The following is a 21,524-nucleotide window of genomic DNA, read 5'->3' as shown; positions in this document are numbered from 1 at the left end:
TAGTTGTGGGTTTATGACTAATAATTTTTTTTTTTATTAAAAAACTCTTTTCCCACGATATTGCGTGCTCTTCTATTGAATTCCGAGGCAGTACTTTTGAGAGGGTTTTTAGTTAGTTTTTCATAAGTCCTGATATCATTTAAAAGATCAAAGGCTTTGCTTTCATATTCTAACTGATTGAGAATAACTATTTTCCCTCCCTTATCAGCACGGGAAATGACGACATCTTTACGATTCGTGAGACTGTCTACCGCTAACTTATAACACTTAGGCAAACCACATTCATCCTTAAAACAATCCACTATGCCTTGTAATAGAATCCCTTTGAGACACAAAAGTTCTTTATCATAATTATTGGACGCTAAATACCTATCAAATTCCACAATATGGTCTAGGGAATGATGTTTTGTAGGCATCAAGGCAAAATTGACACCTAAGCCTAACACCTCTAGTTCATGGCGCGTAAAAGTAACATCTGATAGATTGACTACATTTTCTATCACAGAGAATTTTGTGATAGAAAATGTAGTCAATCTATCAGATGTGGTTTAGATATGTGGATGACATTTTTACTCTTTGGGAAGAAATTTGGGTTTGTTTGATAACTTTTTTATTAATTTTATGTTCTTTAGCCCCCAACATTAATTTTAAAGTGGAATGGGAAGAAAAAGGTAAGCTACCCTTTTTAGATGTTTTAATTGTTCATGATGGGGATAAGCTTGCCTTTACCATCTATAGAAAAGAGACCCATTCTGGTAATTATCTCCATTTCTTTAGCAGTCACCCAAAGTAAAAAGTAGCAATACTGATCCCTGTGGAACTGCACTAATCAACTCCTCCCAACCTGAATACTTTTCTCTGAGCACTACTCTCATTTTTCTACCATGCAGGAAATCCTCCATCCAGTTTAGTAGGTTACCTTGTATTTCTCCTATGTTTTCCAATTTTTTAAATAATTTTTTGTGTGGTACTTTGTACATTTAGGGATGAAATGGGTGGGAATGATTTTATGCCTTTTTCTTTTTGGCTGCCTCCCTTGAAAGGGGGAAAAGGCCTTGGTATATGTATGTATGTATGTACTTTGTCAAAGGTTTTTTGTAAATATAGGAAAGCACAATCAGCCCATCCATCCCTTTCTTGTACTATATCTATGTCTTGAGTAGAAACAGATTAAATTTGTAGCACATAATCTTCCCTGTCTCAATCCAAATTGTCTCGAGTTTATTATATTGTTTTCTTCCAGGTGTTTTATCCATCTATTCTTGATCATTTTTTCACAAATTTTGGCTACAGTGCTTGGTTTTTCTTTATAAATTGGTACAATATTGGCATTTTTCCAGTCTTTTGGTATTTTCTCTTCTTTGAGTGAGCAACATATTATGTTGTATATTTTGTCGTTTAGTTCTTCTTTACATTCTTTTAGTATCAATTTGCAATTCCGTCTGGGCCATGAGATTTCCTAATGTCAAGGTTCATTAATTGATCCATTATTTCTTATTGTGTTATTTTTATTTCCCTCATGGGGGGAAATCACACTTCACTTTCTTCATCCCATTTCTGTACTTTTTCTCTAGTGAAAACCTACTTGAGGTGATTGTTCATTACTTCAGCCATTTCTAGATCTTCTGTGTATTCTGTATTTCCATGGCATAGTTTCACAATTTCCTGTTTATTTTTAAGGTTACCATTCACATATCTATAAAAAAAGTTTGAGTTGATCTTTACATCTTTCTATGATGTCTTTTTTGCAGTTTCTTTTTTCCTCTCTGTGCACTTTTACATATTCATTTCTATGGTTGATATACATTTGCCATTTTTCAGGTTTTTTATCTTTTCTCTTCTTTTCCAAGCTTTATTTCTTCTATCTTTCACCTCACTGTATCTTCTGTTGAACTAGTATCTAATGTACAACTTCTATTTCTATCTTGGTATGTATTTATTCACTCCTTCATTATAGATTTTCATCAAGATTGTCCATTTTTTTCCACTTTTGTCTCTTCAGTGTAGAATTTTTCCCAATTTGCATTTTGAAAGAATATCTTAAGTTTCTCAAAGTCCATTTTGTTGTACATCAATCTTCCTTTTCTGTATTTCTCATTTCTCTGCATATATATTTCTTACTTTTGTTCAACCTCTATTAGTATGTGGTCACTCTTTCCAAAGGGTGTCTTGTGTGTATGTGCACATATATTTTACTAAATTGGAGTTATGCTCATGCTACCCCAAATGTATTGAATGTTGCAAAAAAAAAAAAAAAAAGTTATGTTGTCAGTCTTTCCAGTTTCTTCTGTTATATTGTTTCACAAATAGACACATCTTTGGGGAAAATCATGGATTTGCAATGATGTATTCATTTCTTAGTCCAATTATCTTTAACTTTATATTTAAGATCCTCCCCAAAGGGCGTGATCTTACATTCATGAACCAGTGGAATTTTCTCCTCTTCCACCCTTTCACCAATCAGATTCTTTGTTTCAATATTGTTTACTTAGAATAATCTCAAATCTCTGCATAATTCTCACTTAGGTTACAAAGGAATGTCATTTCAGCAATATCCAAATATATATTCAAGCTCCTGAGCACAGCTATTGTATTACCTACACAAAGCGGACTCAGGCAGCTCACTTGGGCTGTTATTTACAAGCAATATTTTAGTACACAAAGCAGAAAAGCAGACTCAGAGTTCGCTCAGGATATTATTTACAAACAACCTACCTGTAAAATGCAACAACCCATTTTCTACCACTCTTTCTACACTCTTTTCTACCAGCCTCTTATAGTTACCATGCTGAGAAAGTATGATAAAGTATGGTTCTTATAAGTTATTAGTATAATGTGATGAGAGTGTCACTTATCCTAATCCCATGGCTGCAACTATTTTTATTTCTTCATTTGCTTTCACCATTAAGGTCTTATTATTATTGTCCCCAACACCCTCCCAAAGGTGGGGACCATGCTGAGGAAGTATAATAAAATGTGGTTCTTACGAGTTATTTGCAATGTGATGGAGTCACTTGTTCTACTCCCATGGCTGCAACTGTTTTAATTTTCTTGCTTGCCTTCACCATTAAGGTCTTTTGTGTGAGGACTGAAGTTTCTGTATATTTTAATAAGTATAAAAGAAAAATCAGATGAGTAAATAAACAGGTAAATATATAAATAAAAATGAGTAAGCTACTAAATGCTTGTTATTATTGTATTCCTCTAGAGGATCATATCTGTGCACCTGAATGGCTATAATTTGGTGCCCGTACTCCTCATTGCAGGTTATGGACATGTACACCCTCTGTCAGAGGGAGGGAAGATCTTCTGCATTGTCTACGCCATCATCGGGATCCCCATGACATTTATCCTCCTGACAGCATTGGTGGAAAGGCTTCTCATCCCAACCACTTGGCTCCTCCACTGGATGAACTCCAAATTGGGACATTTATATCAGGTCAGTAAACAAGGGACCAAAGATGTGTACCTGCATGTGGTGGACCTGTGAGATGGACAGTGACGCTGCCCATTTTCAAAAACAATCAAAGACCAAAGATAGGTACTGTACTTGCATGTTGTGGTCCTGTAAGATGGATAGTGTTGCTGCCCTTTTTTCAAAACAAGTTAAGGACCAGTGATGGTACCTGCATGTGGTGGTCTTGCAAGATGTACAGCAAAGCTGCTCATTTTCAAAACCTGTTAAACCCCATATCTCCATCACAAGATACAGCCCTAAAGGGCTGACAGTTGGTCTCTGGACTGTATTCAGGCTCTCAATCAACTTCAGCTGTATTTCTTACACTTTTCTCACATGGAGAGCTGACAATAGTACCACACCAATACAACATGAAAAATATTCCAAAGTTTCTTCCTAGAGGAAGAAAGATAACAAAGATAGAAAGCATTAGGTCACATCAAGTGAATTCAAATCATGATCAATCACAAAAACAGAAGTGTGTCCCCATGTTTGATCTTTACATACAGTAGGCATACAAATGTAATGAAAAAGAATGTTTCACTCAAGCAGTTTAAATTGTATCAATAATAATTTTAACTTTGAGGGATTTCCATGGGTAAGAGACATATCATAATATAGAAGACAATAGAAATGAAGGCAGAATAGATGTTGAATATAGGGATGAGGGACTTAAGTCAATCTAAGACAGAGGGCAGAGTTTCATGACTTCAAGGAATCCCCACAGGTAAGGGACAGATGTCATGATATGGTGGATAACAGGAGTGAAAATAGGATAGGTGAGAGATTACCAAAGGTAAAAGAGAGATATTGTGACATGGAGGAAAATAGAATTGAAAGTAGGATGAGACATAACGAAGTCAATCTAAGACAGGGGTCAGAGTTTCACTACTTCGAGGAATCCCCACAGGTAAGGGACAGATATCATGATATGGAGGATAATAGGAGTGAAAACAGATTACCAAGATATTATGATATGGAAGAAAATGGAAATGAAAGTAGGTTAGGTTAAAGACTTCCAAGGGTAAGAGAGAGATATACAATAGGGAAGAAAATAGAACTGAAAGTAGGACAGGTGAAAGATTTCCACTAGAACAAGGAAGATACCATGATATGGAGGATGATAGGAATGAAAGTAGGTTAGGCAAAAGACTTCTTTGAGAAAGAGGAAGATAACATGATATGGTAGCAAATAGAAGTGAGAATGGGATAAGTGGGGGACATAGAGATGAAACATGTAGTGAGATCTATAATAGACAAGGGACAGAGGCTTGAAGGGAAACAATTAGGGTTGTAGCAGGACAGCCTGAGCAACAGTCAGCTTGGGTGAGTGGGGAGAGAAGTATAGAGGATAATAGCAAGTCATTTTACTCCCAAATTTAGCAAGTGCAAATGTGGCAGGAAAGGGAGTGGAGGTGGAGGTAGAATGAGGATTGAGAGTGGAAGGAGTGAACATGAGGGGGCAAATAAGGATGAGATGGATAGATGGGGTAAAAGGGGCATTGGGAAAGAGGGGAATATCTGTGGAGGAAAGAAGGGAGAAGGGTTGCCGATTAAATGAAGTGACCTTGTTGTGGATGTGCTGTATCTTGCTACATTGCTTCTGACCCAGGGCAGTGGGCGAGATGCAGGGATGACCTGTCATCTAGGAGGAGCCAAGATAAGAGGGAGGGAGGGGGATGAATGGTAGTGGAGCATGTGGGGATGAAAAGAGTGGGAGTGGATTTTATGCCTTTGTTTTTTTGGCTACCTCCCTCATAAGGGGAAAAAGTAATTGGCATATATATATGTATTATTATAGTAAACAGAAATGCTGAAGACCCCCATTCCCTTTCTTTGCCCCCTGTTCTAACCCACCCACCCTCCTTTCCTCCCCCACCTCATTCCTTCATGCTAATCCTTCTGAAATAACAACATACTCTGACTCTGACAAGTGGAGGTCACTTTATTGCAATTGAAGGAACAGTCTCCATCCTAAGAAGGGCTCCACCCCACCCTTCAGTCCCAAACAAAAGTTGTAATGGTGCATATGAAGTAGATATCTTACAACATCTAGTAAGTCTTCCCTATTTCCTTCCTCCCTCGCTCTCTTTCCCTCTCCCTCCTGTCATTTATCCCCTCCTTCTTCTCCCACCTCTCCCACTGTCCCCTTTCTCTCTCTCCATCTGTCTCCATATCTCTTTTGCATTCCTTTGTTGCAGTTAATCACATCTTAATAGGAAACTGTTCCAATGTCTGACAGCTCAATTATCAAGATAAACCTTATCATTATATAATCATCTGATTCAAGAATTTATGTAAAACAGTTGTCTGTAAATGCTTAAATATTGCATTGTTCTTGCTGGTTCCAAATAGTTTGAACAAGAGAGCCAACTCTAAATAAAACAATGAAGGCCTTGTCCAGTCTGGTGTTTGCTGAAACAAAATCCAGAATGTTGGTCAATAGATTGAAAAGGTTGATAAGGAACAAATGTCTTCTAATCCCATTCAGCAAAATGACATACTTTATAGACTTTTTCATAGGTTTACTAGCTACAAATTACTGTATTCAGCTAAGGGGCAGAGAAAATATATGAGTCACATCTCCCATTAACAAGTTTAATTGAGACCCTTTAACACTAGAGGAATTTCTTCACCAGAATGGTTGCCAGGCATCATTAAAAAGAATATTAGGATCCCTTCTGTTTACAGATTAAATGCAATTGTAATTATTTTTTATTCATCATTTCTGGAGTCATTCCATGTCAAAATAATTCACCACATTTCTTTTCTAGGGTCATTCATCATAAGACTTTATCTTACCTTGACCACTTCTTCTACAGCCTTTCAACATTCGTGTGTTCCATCTTGTCATCATCGCCCTCCTGTCATTTGCGCTGTTCCTTGCTGTTCCGTCCTTTATTTTCGCCAAATTGGAGGAAGGATGGGGTTTCCTTGACTCCATATACTACTGCTTCATCTCTTTCACAACTATTGGCCTTGGAGACTACATCCCAGGAGATGCCAGAGATCAGCCCCTTAGGCCTGTTTATAAAATATGTATCACTGGTAAGTAAATAGATATGTAAACAATGAAACATGTAAAGGGAGTGTTACACAGTAGTTAATAACATTAACAATTACATTTGTAATGCAAACTGAAATGGGTAATGAAAAAGGTTATGAGAAATAAGTGTCTAGGGATGACTTAAAAAAAAGACTGTGAAAAGGTGATTGTGCTGATGACATTATGTTAGGATGAGACTTGGAATCTGAGGGAGGTAGAAAGGAGGAATTTAAATGTATTTGAGATGAAGTATTTAAAAAGTATGATGGAAGTTATGAGTATTGAGTGAGAAACGAGGAGGTGAGGCTGAGAGCAGGAGTGGAAAGAAACTTCGTAGATAGAGTTGATAAAAAAAATACTGGGATAGTCTGGGTATATGGAAAGAATGAGTTAAGAAAGTGGCAAAAAAAGTGTGGATGGAGTGAAGTTCAAGGAAATACCAAGAATGGGATGGATAGATGCACTGAAGAGGGCCCTGTACCCTCACAGGGGACATTCCTAAAAAAAGTAAAGGCATAAAAGGGTCTAGGAGTTTTCCAACCAGTACCCGGTTTGGGTCTTTTAATGTGCATGGATGTAGTACAGACGAGAGTAAAAGGGAAGAGATAGGTAGTATGTTTGTGAAAAGAAAGATGGATGTGTTGGCTTTGAGTAAAACTAAATTGAGAGGGAGGGGTGAGTGTGAGTTTGAGAGTGTAGTCGGAAGGTTCTCAGGAGTAATGAAAGGGCAAGGGAGAGAAGGGGTGGCTATACTAGTAAGTGAAGAGATAGGTAAGCATGTAGTGCAGTGGAAGGTTTCTTCAAAGTTAATGTGGATGAAGGTGAAACTGGGAAAGATGTGGGTTTTTGTAAGTGCATATGGGCCTGGTAGTGAGAAGAGTGTAGAAGAAAGGGAGGCTTTTTGGATAGATTTCAACGAGTGCATAGAGGGCTTAGGAAGAAATATCAATGTAGTAGTATTGGGAGACCTTAATGCTAGGGTAGGAACTGAACCAATAGATGGAGTGGTTGGTAAATGTGGAGTTCCAGGAAAGAATCATAGTGGAGAGTTGATGGTGGAGATGTGTCTGGAAAGAGAGTTGATGATAGCAAATATAGTGTTTAGGAAGAAAGTCAAGCATAAGTACACATGGGAGAGGGTGGTGGATGGAAGGATGGTAGATAGTGTTAATGGACTATGTAGTGGTAGATAGGAGTATAATAGTAAGAGTTAAGGATGTACATGTTGTAAGGGGAGAGAGTGGGGTATCAGATATTTTTTTGGTGGAAGGTAAGTTAAGAGTGGAGGATAGATGGAGAAAGAGGAAAAGGACAAAAGGTAGGGAGATGCTTAGAGTGAACTGTTTAAATGAGAAAGAAAAGGAGGAGTACAAGAAGAAGCTGAGAGAGGAGTGGGAGGGAGTGAAGGATAGTGTAGAACTAGAAGTGGAGGAGGTATGGGGATGGTTTAAGGAGGAAGCAAAGAAAGTTGTAGGAGAGAAGAAGCAAGCTTTCACAGATTGGTTACAAAATAGGATGAAGGAATCATATGAGAGGTACAAAGAAAAGACAAGTAAAGCATAAGATAAAGGAGGCAAAGAGGAGAGCAGATGTGAAGTGGGGTAAGATTATGACAGAAAATTTTGAAAATAATAAAAATGTTTTGGAAAGAAATTAAGAGAGGAAGAGGAGGCGAATCAAGTAGAGAAGAAATAGTAAAAGGTGCAGATGGAGAGATGATATTGGAAGAGAAGGCAGTAAGAGGAAGATGGATAGAGTATTTTAGGGAGTTAGTAAATATGAAAGAGGATAGGGAGGGGAAGGTAGTTGCAGTGGGAAGTGCTAAGAAAATGACAGTGATGAGTGAGGAAAATGGAGGAGAAATAAAGAAGGATGAAGTGAAGGCAGCTGTTAAGATGATGAAAGCAGGTAAGGCACCTGGTCTGGATGGATGTCATGCAGAATGTCTGAAAAAAGGAGGTACAGTGATGGTGGACTGGCTGGTGAGATTATTTAATGTTTGTTTAAGAGAGGGTAGAGTGCCGGAGGACTGGAGGAGTGCCTTTATAGTTCCACTTTAATAGGGAAAAGGGGACAAGTGTGAGTGTAGTCGTTTCAGAGGGATTAGCTTGTTAAGTGTTGTTGGGAATGCTTATGGGAGGATCTTAATTGAGAGGATTAGGAAAAGAACAGAGGAATTAATTGATGAGGAACAGTGTGGGTTTAGGACAGGTAGAGGTAGTGTAGATCAGATTTTTGTGGTAAGACAGATATGTGAGAAAGCTATAGGAAAAGGTAAGGATGTTTTTTGAGCTTTTATGAATCTGTAAAAGACTTATGACATGATAGACAGGAAGGTACTGTGGGAGGTATTGCAGATCTATGGGATAGGAGTTAAGCTTTTAGGAGCTGTCAAGCATCTTTACAAGAGTAGTAGAGAGTGTGTCAGGATTAGAAATTGAAAGAGTGAGTGGTTTGAGGTAAAGGTGGGACTTCGTCAGGGGTGTGTTATGTCACCCTGGCTGTTCAATTTATACATGCACAGGGTAGTGCAAGAGGTAAATGCAAGGGTGGTGGGTCAGGGATTGGAGATGGTTAAAGAAAATAGAGAAAAGTGGAAGGTAAGCCAGCTATTGTTTGTGGACAACACTGCGCTTGTAGCAGGGTCAAAGGAGGGATTGAGGAAGTTAGTGACAGAGTTTGAGAGAGTGTGTGAAAGAAGGACGTTGAAGATAAATGTGGGTAAAAGTAAGGTGATGAGATGTACAAGGGGTGTAAGTGGCAGCAGACAGGAAGTGAGTATTAAGGGAGAAGGACTGGAGGTAGTGGATAGTTTTAGATACTTGGATGCAAATGTGGCAGGAAAGGGAGGAGTGGAGGTGGAGATAGAATGTAGATTGAATTAAAAAGTGTAATGAGAAATAGACATTTGGGAATGGATGCTAAGAGGAGATTGAAGGAGTGATTGTGCCAACAGCACTGTATGGGACAGAAACATAGAACATAAGAAAGTGAGAAGGAGTTTGAATGTGTTTGAGATGAGGCGTCTGAAAAATATGATAGGGGTTACTAGGCTGGATAGAGTGAGAAATGAGGAGGTGAGGAGGAGAACAGGGGTGGAAAGGGTTGTTGGGAGATAGGGTGGATGAAAGATTATTGGGATGGTTTGGACACATGGAAAGAATGAATGAAGAAAGACTAGTAAAAGAGGTGTAGAAGGAGTGAATATGAGGGGGGCGACCTAGGATGAGATGGGTGGATGGGGTAAAAAGGGCTTTGGGGAAGAGGGGAATGTCTGTTGAGGAAGGACAGGAGAGGACAGAAGACAGGGCTGAGTGGAGAATGGTTGTGTATGGATGATGTTGTGATGCATGAGCTAGAGTGGGTGGGGGATGGGAGGTGAGGGAGTATGTGTGAGAAAATTTGACACAACCCGAAGGGATTCCTTCCTGTCTTCTCCTTTTCTGCATGAGGGGACAGAGAGGGGGGTCGCCAATTTAATGAAGCGGCCTTGCTGTGGATGTGCTGTGTCTTGCAACACTGCTTCTGACCCAGGGCAGTGGACAGGCTGCAGGGATGACTGGTCATCCAGAAGGTGCCAAGATAAGAGGGAGGGTAGAGGATGGAGGGGAGTGGAGTGTGATAGGGATGGAATGGGTGGGAGTGATTTTTATGCCTTTGTTTTTTGGCTACCTCCCTTATAAGGGGGAAAAAAAGCCTTTGGTATATGTATGTAATAGTACTCATTTATTGGTGCATAACAGGATAATTTATCATATAGCCAATGCTTTCATATTATTGGGCCTAACGTTTACCTTCTCCCACAGTATACCTACTGCTGGGACTTACCTTCGTCATGCTGATTCTTCATCTGTATAATGACATTCCTCAACTCAACCTGGGACTATTCCTTCTACGTCGCTCTGACACAGCTGGCGCTGACCCTGAGCGCATGCGACTGAGTGGGGCTGGTGGTGGTACGGGACCCAAGTACACTCAGGTAAATTTCAGGAAAAACAGAATTAACAACTCTTATTCTCTCCTTTAGGGAATTGTATGTTGTTTATGCATGTAATTCTTTTATCTCATTTTTTTTATCACAATTACTTTTTTTTGTTTTCATCAGGTGTACTGGTGAATTTTCTTCAGTTCTTGCTTCTCCAATGTTATCTTAGCTTATTTGATACATTTTCTTATGTCATAGTTTGCTGCACTTCTCCCTGGCCCAGCCTTCTCTTCAGACTTCATTTACTCCCCTTGTCAACAAATGATCACATCTATTTTTTCCTCTTCTTTTTCTTCTTTACTTCTTCATCTTTGTCTTCTTTTCTTCCTTTGTTGTTGCTCTTCTTCTTCTTCTTTTCATCATCTTCTTTTCCTTGTTCTTTTTCTTCTTTCTTTTTCCTTCTTTTTCCTTCCTCTTTCTTCTTCCTTCTTTTATTTTTCTTCTTCTTCCTCTTCTTTTTGGTCACAAGTAATTGGTCTCCTCAACTTATGTACTCTTCCCTAGTATATCTCTTCATAAGGATTCCTTTTGTAAGTGGCTGTTTTCTTTAAATATGCTCTGCCTGGTATGTTTCAATAAAATCTTATTTACTCTATGAAATATCTCTCTTCCGAACCTGATGTCAAATGAGTTTATTTATGCGAGGGTAAGCCTCAGACTAGAATATAGATATAGCTCAAGCTAGACTTTAAAATCATGACTTTAATCATAAAAAGACTTCTAATCTAGGTATAATAATTTGAGATGATATAGCTCAAGTTGGAACCATACATTAGTTTTAATCTAGGTAGGATGATTGTTGAGTAAGAGGAAGGACTCTATGCACATTGCTCTTTTTCTTTATAATACAACTAGATCAATCAATCAATCCATTTCCCCTGGTTTCTCTTGCAGAAGACCCATGGCTTCCAGGTAATCGGCAACAGCCACCAGACGGGCCTATAGTTCATTGAGGGAAGAAATATTGTGTTGTTGTTGTGGGACAGTGTAGCATAAGATGTTCAATGTCTTCTGTGTGGTGGTTGCATCTTTGACAGTTTGATTGTGGCCAGGCAATTAGGGAAATACATATCAAAGCATATACATCCATTTGACACTTATTGAAAAGCCATTCACTACCCTTCCCATCTTAATACCTCATGGATGAAGGGTCATATCTGCCCCTCACCACATCATAGGCAGATTTAGACTGCTGTTTTGGGGTACCAAACAAAATGAGTCAACAAGTTAATTGATTATAGTATAATGGAAAGGAGCTACACTACTTCTGGGCTCCCATATTTTCTCCATCTATCATACTTAATTTTGAATTTATTTATGATTGTAACATGGGCTGTGTCATTATCTTGGCTTTTCAAGGAGTTAATGCACCTGCATGAAAAAATGTCTTTTGACATTTTTTATACAAGTGATCATTTTTTTCCCCTGACCTCATGGTGACCTCCCATCCCTATCTGTATACCAAAGGCTTTTCCCCTTTATAAAAGATGTAGCCAAGTCAAAAAGCACATACCTACTGTAACCATGCAAAGGAATATACATGGGTTGTATCACACCTAATACACCCCCAAAAGATGGTCATACCATCACATGTACATGCACAAGAAAGAATTCTGTCATGTGCAACTTTCATGCCCGATATCATCAATTATATGGTACACCAATCCACTATATTCCAATAAAAATATGTATATGTGCATGGTTAATCACCCAGCACAACCACACACATTTACTAATATCATGTAAACCATCAGTCATAACTAAGAAAAATATTGTTTTACAATTAATATTAAATATAACTGCTGTCAACTATATTCAAAAATACCAGTCAACACTTTTGACTGGAGCTGCCCGAGAGGTAGTGAACACCAGCAGCTGGACTAGGTAGCAAGTCCCAGCCAGAGCCATATTATTATAAACAGTAATCTGGCATCTTCATTCCCAATATGGACAACCTGTGATTATTAGAACTTAGGAAGAATCTTAATTGTGTAGCACCTGCTACACCACTCCCACCCATTTCACTCTCATTTATTCCACTCCCATCCACCACCCTTTCCTCCCTCTCATCTTAGCTCCTCATGGATGATGGGTCATCCCTATATCCTGCCCACTGCCTGGGATCAGGAGCAATAAAGCAAAGTTGCTTCACTTAATCAACAACCCTCCATTCTGTCCCCTCATGCAGAAAAAGAGAAGACAGAGAGAAATGCCTTCTGGCTGTGTAAAAATATTTTTATCAGTAGGTCAAGTATTAATGGCAATAAAACTTGCATGTGCCTTTTTTCACCTATATTTGGCACTTAAAATACATAATAGATCCCACTGGACCTATGTTCGCCTACTGACTGCTGGCCCCTGGTTTGCATCTCTCTTGCACTAGTGGAAATGCTGATGTTGGGTTGGCAGTCTTACAGTTATTTCTAATTAAATTTAGTAACATGGATGTTAGTCAGTCATACATGGTATTATATATTATAAAGTTGTGTGGTTGTTTCTTGTGATTTAACCAGTATCCATATTGATTTATATACGGAGTATAATGTGTGTATTGGAATAACATTGTTTGGATTCCAAATTATTTCACATATTGATCACATGAATGGGAACCCTGGGTTGTCTGAATATATGTTTATTCATGTGTGTGTTTTTGTTGTAATTTTCCATAGAGGGTTACACAATACCTCTCTCCCCACGAGAGGTAACTCCTGTTACCTGAAATGATCAGTGGTGAGGGGGTTACACAAGGAAAAAGATATATATATTGGGAGTATGACACGATACCTAATGTGAACCTTTAGTAGGAGTTGAGGGGGGGTGGTAAATCATAAGTTTGATGGGGTGTAGTCAAGTAGGTATTATGACTTGATCAATTGTTCACCAAGGGATGATAATTCTTAAAATAGGGTCTCCAACTCCATCCCCCACCCACCCCTGGAAATCCATACTTCCCAATCACTCCCACTATTGATTCATTTCCAGGAAAAAATCATAGTGGAGAGTTGATGGTAGAGATGTGTTGAGGAAGAAAGTCAAGCATAAGTACACATGGGAGAGGAAGGTGGATGGAAGGTTGGTAGAGCGATATTGGACTGTGTAGCGGTAACCAGGAGTATAGTAGGAAGAGTTAAGGATGTACATGTTCTACGGGGAGAGAGTGGGGAATATCAGATCATTTTTTGGAGGAATGTAAGTTGAGAGTGGAGGATAGATGAAGAAAGAGGAAAAGGACAGAAGGTAGGGAGGTACTTAAAGTAAACTGCTTAAAAGAATAAGAAAAGGAGAAGGAGTACAAGAAGAAGCTTAGAGAGGAGTGGGAGGGAGTAAAGGATAGAGTAGAAATAGGAATGAAGGAGGAATGGGGATGGTTCAAGGAGGGAGTCATAAGGTGTGCAAAGATGGTGTTCGGAACAAAGAGGACAGGAGGAAATAGAAGGAAGGGTAGTGAGTGGTAGAATGAGGAAGCATAGAAGGGTGTAGAAGAGAAGAAGCAGGCTTTCATAGATTGGTTACAAAGTAGGACAAGGGAATCATATGAGAGGTACAATGTAAAGAGAAGAGAAGTAAAGCATAAGATAAAAGAGGAGAGCAGATGTAAAAGGGGTAAGAGTATGACAGATGATTTTTGAAAGTAGTAAAAAAAATTTTTGGAAAGAAATTAAGAGAGGAAGAGGAGGCAAATCAAGTAGAGAAGAAAAGGTAAAAGGTGCAGATGGAAAGATGATAATGGAAGAAAAGGTAGTAAGAGGAAGGTGGGCAGGGTATTTTAGGGAGTTGCTTAAATGTGAAGGAGGGTAGGGAGGAAAAGGTAGGTGCAGTGGGAAACGCTAAGAAAATGACTGTGATGAATGAGGAAAATGGAGGAGAAATAAAGAAAGATGAAGTGAAGGCAGCAGTTATGATGATAAGAGCAGGTAAAGCACCTGGGATGGATGGATGTCATGCAGTGATGATGGACTGGCTGGTGAGGTCATTTAATGTTTAAGAGAGGGTAGAGTGCCAGAGGACTGGAGGATTGCCTGTATTGTTCCACTTTACAAGGGAAAAGAGGACAAGTGTAAGTAGTAATTTCAGAGGGATCAGTTTGTTAAGTGTAGTTGGGAAGACATATCGGAGGGTCTTGATTGAGCAGATTGGGAGAGTAACAGAGGGAGTAATTGGTGAGGAACAGTGTGGGTTTAGGACAGGTAAGGATTGTGTAGATCAGATTTTTATGGTAAGACAGATATGTGAGAAAGCTATAGGAAAAGATAAGGATGTATTTTGGGCTATTATGAATCTGGAAAAAGCTTATGACAGGGTAGACAGGAAGGCACTATGGGAGGTATTGCAGATATATGGGATAGGAGGAAAACTGTTAAGAGCAGTCAAGAGTTTTTATGAGAGTAGTAGAGCTTGTGCTAGGATTAGAAATGGAGAGTGCAAATGATTTGAGGTAAAAGTGGGACTTTGTCAGGGATGTGTTATGTCACCCTGGCTGTTCAATTTACACATGGATGGGGTGGTACAAGAGGTGAATGCAAGGGTAGTGGGTCAGGGATTGGAGATGGTTAAAGAAAATGGAGAAAAGTGGGAGATAAGCCAGTTGTTGTTTACTGATGACACTGCACTTATGGCAGGATCAGAGGAGGGATTGAGGAGGTTAATGACAGAGTTTGGGAAGGTGTGCAGAAGAAGGAAGTTAAAGATAAATGTGGGTAAAAGTAAGGTGATGAGATGTACAAGGGGAGAAAGTGGCAGCAGACTAGAAATGAGTATTAAGGGTGAGACACTAGAGGAAGTGGATAGTTTTAGATACTTGGGTGCGAATGTGGCAGGAAAGGGAGGAGTGGAGGTGGAGGTAGAATGTAGATTGAGAGAAGTGAGTAAATGCCTTGGTGGATTAAAAATTGTAATGAGAAATAGACATTTGGGAATGGATGCTATGAGGAGATTGTATTTTGTATTTGTATTTTGCGGGAAGGGGAGCTACACTCGTGGTGTCCCACTTTTGTATCTCGCAGTGTCTAGTTTGCTCTTGAAGGAGTGATTGTGCCAACAGCACTGTATGAGGCAGAAACATGGAACATAAGAGAGGAAGTGAGAGGGAGTTTGAATGTGTTTGCATCAATGAGGTTGAGCAGAACCACATGGTAGTTTACCTAGTTGTATTTTGCGGGAAGGGGAGCTACGCTTGTGGTGTCCCGCCTTTGTATCTCACAGTGTCTAGTTTGCTCTTAAACTCATGAATGGTTTTTGTGCACACTATTTCATTGTCCAGTTTGTTGCAAGTGTCCACCACTCTATGTGGAAAACTTTTTTCTTCAAATCTCTTTTGTAGCTATGTTTTTTTTATTTTCTTTCCATGTCCTCTTGTGCTTCTCCTGTCCCAGTTTAACAAGTCCTCTCTATCAAGTATTTCTGTGCCTTTCATGATTCTGTAGATGGTCAGTCGGTCACCTCTCTCTCTTCTTTGCTCCAGAGTCGGTAACTCCAGTTTAGCCAATCTCTCCTCATATGACAAGTTTGCAAGTGCAGGTGCCATTTTTGTGGCTGCTCTCTGGATTCTTTCTATTTTCTTTATATTATTTTTGGTACTGGGTGACCACAATGTCACTGCATATTCTAGTCTAGGCCTTATCAGTGTGACCAATATTTTTAAAATCATTTATTCATCCAAATATGTAAATGCCACTTTTATTGATCATAGCATGTTGTAGGATTCTCTGACAATTTTGTTGTTGTTGTTGTCGTTCCCTAGACTGTCTGTCCGAGCAGTCCCGTCTCCCCAAGGAAGGCCACAGCCGAAACTGGGTTTTCCCACAAATCCTTTATAGAGTGTATGTTGTGTTGTTCGCGTGCATGATTGTGTATAATGCAGTCTTCCATTATGTGTTGTATGGTATGGGGTGAAGTGTTACATCCTGGGCAGCTGTTCACAACACAGTCGTCCAGCCTCTTCTGGTAGCTTAGAAGTGCTGGGTGGTGACCGCATCGCAGTCTGGCCAAGTGGACTCTGTCCTTACGTGGGAGAGAGGATTCAGAAGGGTGGATATCAGGGGGTCTGGCATGCAGCAGTGTGTTGTCTTTCAGTGTGTTAATGGAGCGGTGAGTGATATGATTATGAATATGTTTCCGGAGGCTGGTATTCGGTGGTTGTGGAGGAAGAGAAGAGAGTATCTGTGTGAAATAAAGGTCTTTGGGTGTAGTTTTAATGTTTCTTGGTGTGTGTGGGTGTTCTGCTATGTAGTGTAGCGGGTGTGATGTGTTTGTGGTGGCTGCAGCAAGTGTTTGTGTGCCTCTCATGTCGAGGTGGTCTTTGACTTTGAGGACTTTTGTTTCATGGTGTAAATGGTCTGTAGGTGATGTATTTGTGCAGCCTGTAATTGTTTTTAGGGCTTTGTTTTGTATGATTTGAAGGGTGTTGTGGTGTGTCTCACTGAGATTAGGAGCCCATGCAGGACTCGCATAATTCATCACTGAGCGTATGCATTGTTTGTATATTGTTATATTAGTTTCTTTGTTTTGTCCAAATGTTGTTCCAGTGATTGACTTAAGTGCGTTAAGTCTAGGTGTGCATTTGTTTTTTATGGTTGTGAGGTGTTGTTTGAAAGACATGGATGTATTGTATGTTACACCAAGAATTTTCGGTGTGTTTGTGTGTGGTATTAGAGTGTTGTTGATGTAGAGATGAGGTATGTATTTGTGTTCTTTTGTCCAGTTGGTGAGAAGTGTTGCTGTAGATTTGGTTGGAGCTATTTTGAGTCTGTTTGTGATGAACCATGTGTTGAGTGTGTCAAGGTAAGGCTGGATTATTTCTGCAGCTTTGTCTGTGTTACGATGTGTGCATGTGATTGTTATGTCGTCTGCGTAGGAAGAGATTTGTATTTCTGAGGTGTCTGGCGTGGGTAAGTCATGCATGTATAGATTAAATAATGTGGGGGATAGAACCGAGCCCTGTGGTACTCCGTTCTTAATGTTTCTGATGTGCGATGATTGGCCATTATATGACACATGAGCATTCCTGCCTGCCAGATAATTGGCCAGCCATCTTTTGGTGTTATTGTGCATGTCTGTGTTATATATTTTATTTGTTAGGTTGTGGCGGGGGATAGCATCAAAAGCTTTACTAATGTCCAATGTTATAAGAAGTGTTCTGTGGTGGGGCCTATCTGAATTGATGCCATCTAAAATTCTTTGTGTGAGGTTTGTCAGAAGAGTGTTTGTGGAGTGTAGTGGCCTAAAACCGTGTTGTGAGTCAGCAAGGGGAATATATGGTGTGACAAGTTTAAGTATTAGGCGTTCAATGACTTTAGAGGGGGTGCAGAGAAGTGTGATTGGGCGGTGCGATGTTGGGATTGTTGGGTCTTTGTTCGGTTTTGGAATGGTGATTATTTTACCATGCTTCCAGATGTCGGGTATTGTGTTGTGTGAATAGCTGTAGTTTGCAATGTTTGTGAGTGCGTGTATACCTTGTGGTCCAATGTGTTTTAGGTGTATGTTGCTTATGTTATCAGGGCCACAGGCAGATGAGTGCTTGAGACTATGCAATATGAGTTTTGTCTGACTGTCTATGAAGGGTGTATAGTCTGAGTCTGTGGGAAAGTCTTTCTTACGTCGAATGGTGCGTCGGTCGTCAGGGTGAGATGTAAGATGGCTTGTCTGTGCAAAATGACGTATGAGTGCATTTGCTTGTTGTCTGTTTGAGGGTAGGTTATCTGTTGTTGTGATTATTGCTGCGTGAGAGCGTGTAGTGTTAGTGTTGGATAGTGTGATGCTGTTGAGTGTTTTGTACAATTTGCTGGTGTTTGTTTTGTGATCAAGTGTATTGATAAAGTTTTGCCAATTTTGTGTTTTTTGTTCATGTATTTTATTGGCAATCACAGTGTTTAGTGTTTGTATTTGGTCTGCTATGTTTTGAGGGATAGGTGTGGGGGTATCGTGTTTAAGTGTGTCACGTTGTCTGATGAGGCCTTGGATTTCTGGTGTGAAGTTGGGGTTGTGTGATTTTCTGTTGCCTCTAGGGATGTATCTCTTGTCTGCGTTTTGTATGATTGTATTAAAAGCGTGCACAGCATTGTTTATGTTTGTGATTGGTGTACTGTTAAGTGTTTCAAAATGTTGTTCTGTCTCTTCATTAAAGGCTTCCCAGTTAGCTCTCTTGTAATTGGTGTAAGTGTGTCTGTGGCCAGCTGGGGTGCATCTTGTTTTGGTGGTGATGATGATTGGAAGGTGGTCAGAACCAAGGGCTCCGACCACTCTCCATGATGTTGTTGGGGTTAGGCAGGGGGAGCAAAAGGTGATATCAGGAGAGGAGGGAGTGTAGAGGGCTTGGTATGGGATATGTGTATGATTATGCGTGTTGTTCATGATAGTCAATGAGTCGAATTGAGTCTGTATATCAAGCCCTCTGTCTGTGTCAGGGTTGTCGACAAACCAGGCAGACGACTTGGCGTTGAAGTCACCACCCATGATCAGGTTAGGGATTGAGGTTAGTTGGCTGAGTTGAGGTCTGAAGGTGTTTGGAACTGTGGGGGATGATTGGGGGGGAATGTACATGTTAACTATTGTTAGTGTTGAATTGTTGCCTGTGCGGATACGAATGGATTGGGTTTCTGTTGTGTTATCTGTGGTAGGGAGGAGAATTTTGGTTGTGGCACTTGTGTCCACAAAACAGATGGAATGGTGGATCAGGGTGATGAGTCCACCGCCATTGCCGTCAGTCCGGTCTTGTCTGATGGTGGTGTAATTATGAAATGATGGTGTTTTGTGTGAGTGTCTTAATTTTGTTTCTTGTAGAATTGCAATGTGTATGTTGTGTTGTTTAAGAAAGTGTTCAAGTTCATGTTTTTTAGTGTTTATACCGTCAATGTTGTGTTGTAATATGTTGATGTTGTGTGTTTTGTATGTGTTGTATGTTGCCGTTTGGGGTTGAGGTTGGGGTGGTAGTGGGGAAGGTGTAGGATCTGGGTCAGAGGGGGGGAAAGGAGAGATCGGGGACAAAGGAAGGGGAGTACTAATCGGGGGTAAGGGCAAAGGGAAATTGTGAGTGGGTAAGGGTGTTGGCTGTGGTTGGGGAGGTGGGATTGGGGTTACTGGAGGGCAGGTAGAACATGTCCAAGTGTTTGTGTATTGGTTTGTGTCAGCAAGTGTTGTACAAGTGAGGTGGGCCCAGTTTTTGCACATATTGCACTGAACTGAGCCCTTTGTCTGTCTGCTCGAAGTAATGGATTTAGAGCATGTTGGGCATGTGTATTTTGTGGTGGGCCCAGGATTGCTCTCTACATCTCCGGCTAAAAGTAGAAGAAGAGGGGTGATCGCCGGAAAATGACCCCTCAGTGCAGAAAAAACGTAACATTGTGTGTTGGAAAAAAAGGATTGTGGTACTCCCCCAGGTAGGCGTAGCTCCTCCTTGGGGATCGGTGCCATCTGCGTAGAGCTGATGGCCAGGGGTAGATGCCGCTGTTTGGCCCCCAACTCTTGGGGTTGGGGGGTGGTCCCACGACGTAGACGTTGCAGCTCCAGGACCTCTGACAATTTTGTTTATCTGTTTGTCATAGGACAAGTCATTTGAGATAATTACACCCAAATTTTTTTTGGATCTCTCCTTCTTTACCTCCTTGGTTCCAATTTTATATTGTCCTGATATTCTGTTTTTGCTTTTTCCAAACTCCATTATGCTACACTTCTTAATATTGAAGTCCACTTCCCATTTCTGACTCCAATTCCATATCTTATTCAGGTCTTCCTGCAGTGATTTGCAATCCTTTTCAGTTTTTACTTTCCATCACAGTTTGGTGTTGTCTGCAAAGAAGCTCATGTAACATTTCACATCATCATCCATGTCATTCACATAAATAGAAAACATTATTGGAACCAATACAGATCCTTGCAGTACCCTATCTCATTGAGGGCAGCTGTGTACTTTAGGACAAGTTTTCCCGTCTTTTGAAGTTGAGAAGAGGTAGGGGTGTCTGATTAATTTACTGTTTGAGTTGTGAGTATATAGGAAAATATATGGATGTATGATTCTGCCATAGTGAACACAATCCAAAGTAGAGTAGAGAATGGATTACAGCAGGAATAGTTTTGGTGAAAAGAGATCATGATCACTTTCAGGTATGCATGACATTCTGCAACCTAAGGGGGGGAGAGAATCTGAGCTTGTTAGAGTGAGTTACTGTCTGGAGCATAATGACATGTGAAAGGTAGGGGGTTGAGGTTTCTTATTTGTGGGTGAATGATGGTGGGTGGTAGGTGAAGGTTGGTCTGGAAAGAGACCATGTCTGTGTAAAATAATGTTGGTGTCAAGTGATGATTTTATTGGTTGTCATCAGATGGGTCTATCAAGTAGTAGTTGTTACCTAGAGCTTCCACTATCACAAGGGGGCCCAAGAATTTTGGTGTGAGTTTGTTTGGTCTGTTGTGGTGTTTAAGCATGACAACATCACCTGGAGTGAGGGTCAGGGATCAAGAGAGTCTATGTTGTCTCAACTGTGACTGTTGTTTTTCTTGTTTGAGATTTTTTCTAACTTATGGATTAAGTGCATAACAAGTTCTATGCACTTTACATAGTCTTCTATGGTATATAATGTCATAAGGCATACATAGGGGTTGGCCAAATACTTGTGGAAGCCAGTCCTCCCATGTGTCACAAAGACACTCTTGGAGAGGACGGAGGACTTCGAGGATCTTTTTGTTCATTCTCTCTACAAGTCCATTCCCTTGGGGATGGTATGTTGTAGAATATATCCTGTTGATGTGGTATTACCTATGTTTTGGGGAACCTTGTTTCAAAAATCTTAGAGTATTTGATGAGGTATGTTGTATTTACAAAAAAATGTCCACTAAGGCTTGGGCCAATGTTTCTGCCAATTTATCTGGTAGGGGTACTAAGATCATGTATTTGGAGAAGTAGTCTACCACAGCCAAGACATAATGGAAACCTTGACGGCTTGGAGGTAACTTCAGATCAATAACTATACGTCCCAAGGTTCTGAGAGGATGGGTACCTCGCCAATCTGGAGTGGTCTGAAGTCAGTTCCACGAAGTTGGCT

General features: G+C 40.1%; 1 protein-coding gene across 11 annotated transcripts in view; it reads left to right on the top strand.

Moving 5' to 3' along the window:
• The window catches only part of LOC143017884 (potassium channel subfamily K member 1-like), an 87,073-nt gene that overhangs the window by 39,688 nt on the left and 25,861 nt on the right, over positions 1 to 21,524 (top strand). For 9 of the 11 annotated variants that reach the window (XM_076172912.1, XM_076172913.1, XM_076172909.1 and 6 more), the window contains exons 4-7: positions 3,267 to 3,439; positions 6,280 to 6,505; positions 10,310 to 10,482; positions 11,383 to 11,400. In XM_076172912.1, coding sequence (XP_076029027.1) covers positions 3,267 to 3,439; positions 6,280 to 6,505; positions 10,310 to 10,482; positions 11,383 to 11,400 — 590 coding nt within the window. The remainder of the gene's footprint in view (positions 1 to 3,266; positions 3,440 to 6,279; positions 6,506 to 10,309; positions 10,483 to 11,382; positions 11,401 to 21,524) is intronic. The other 2 variants (XM_076172917.1, XM_076172919.1) reach the window with 1 other exon arrangement.

Source organism: Oratosquilla oratoria, chromosome 33 (genome assembly GCF_046742065.1).
Source record: "Oratosquilla oratoria isolate Oo_2021 chromosome 33, ASM4674206v1, whole genome shotgun sequence".
NCBI lineage: Eukaryota > Metazoa > Arthropoda > Malacostraca > Stomatopoda > Squillidae > Oratosquilla > Oratosquilla oratoria.
Note: the sequence above shows the minus strand (reverse complement) of the source record. Positions and strands in the feature narration are given on the sequence as shown.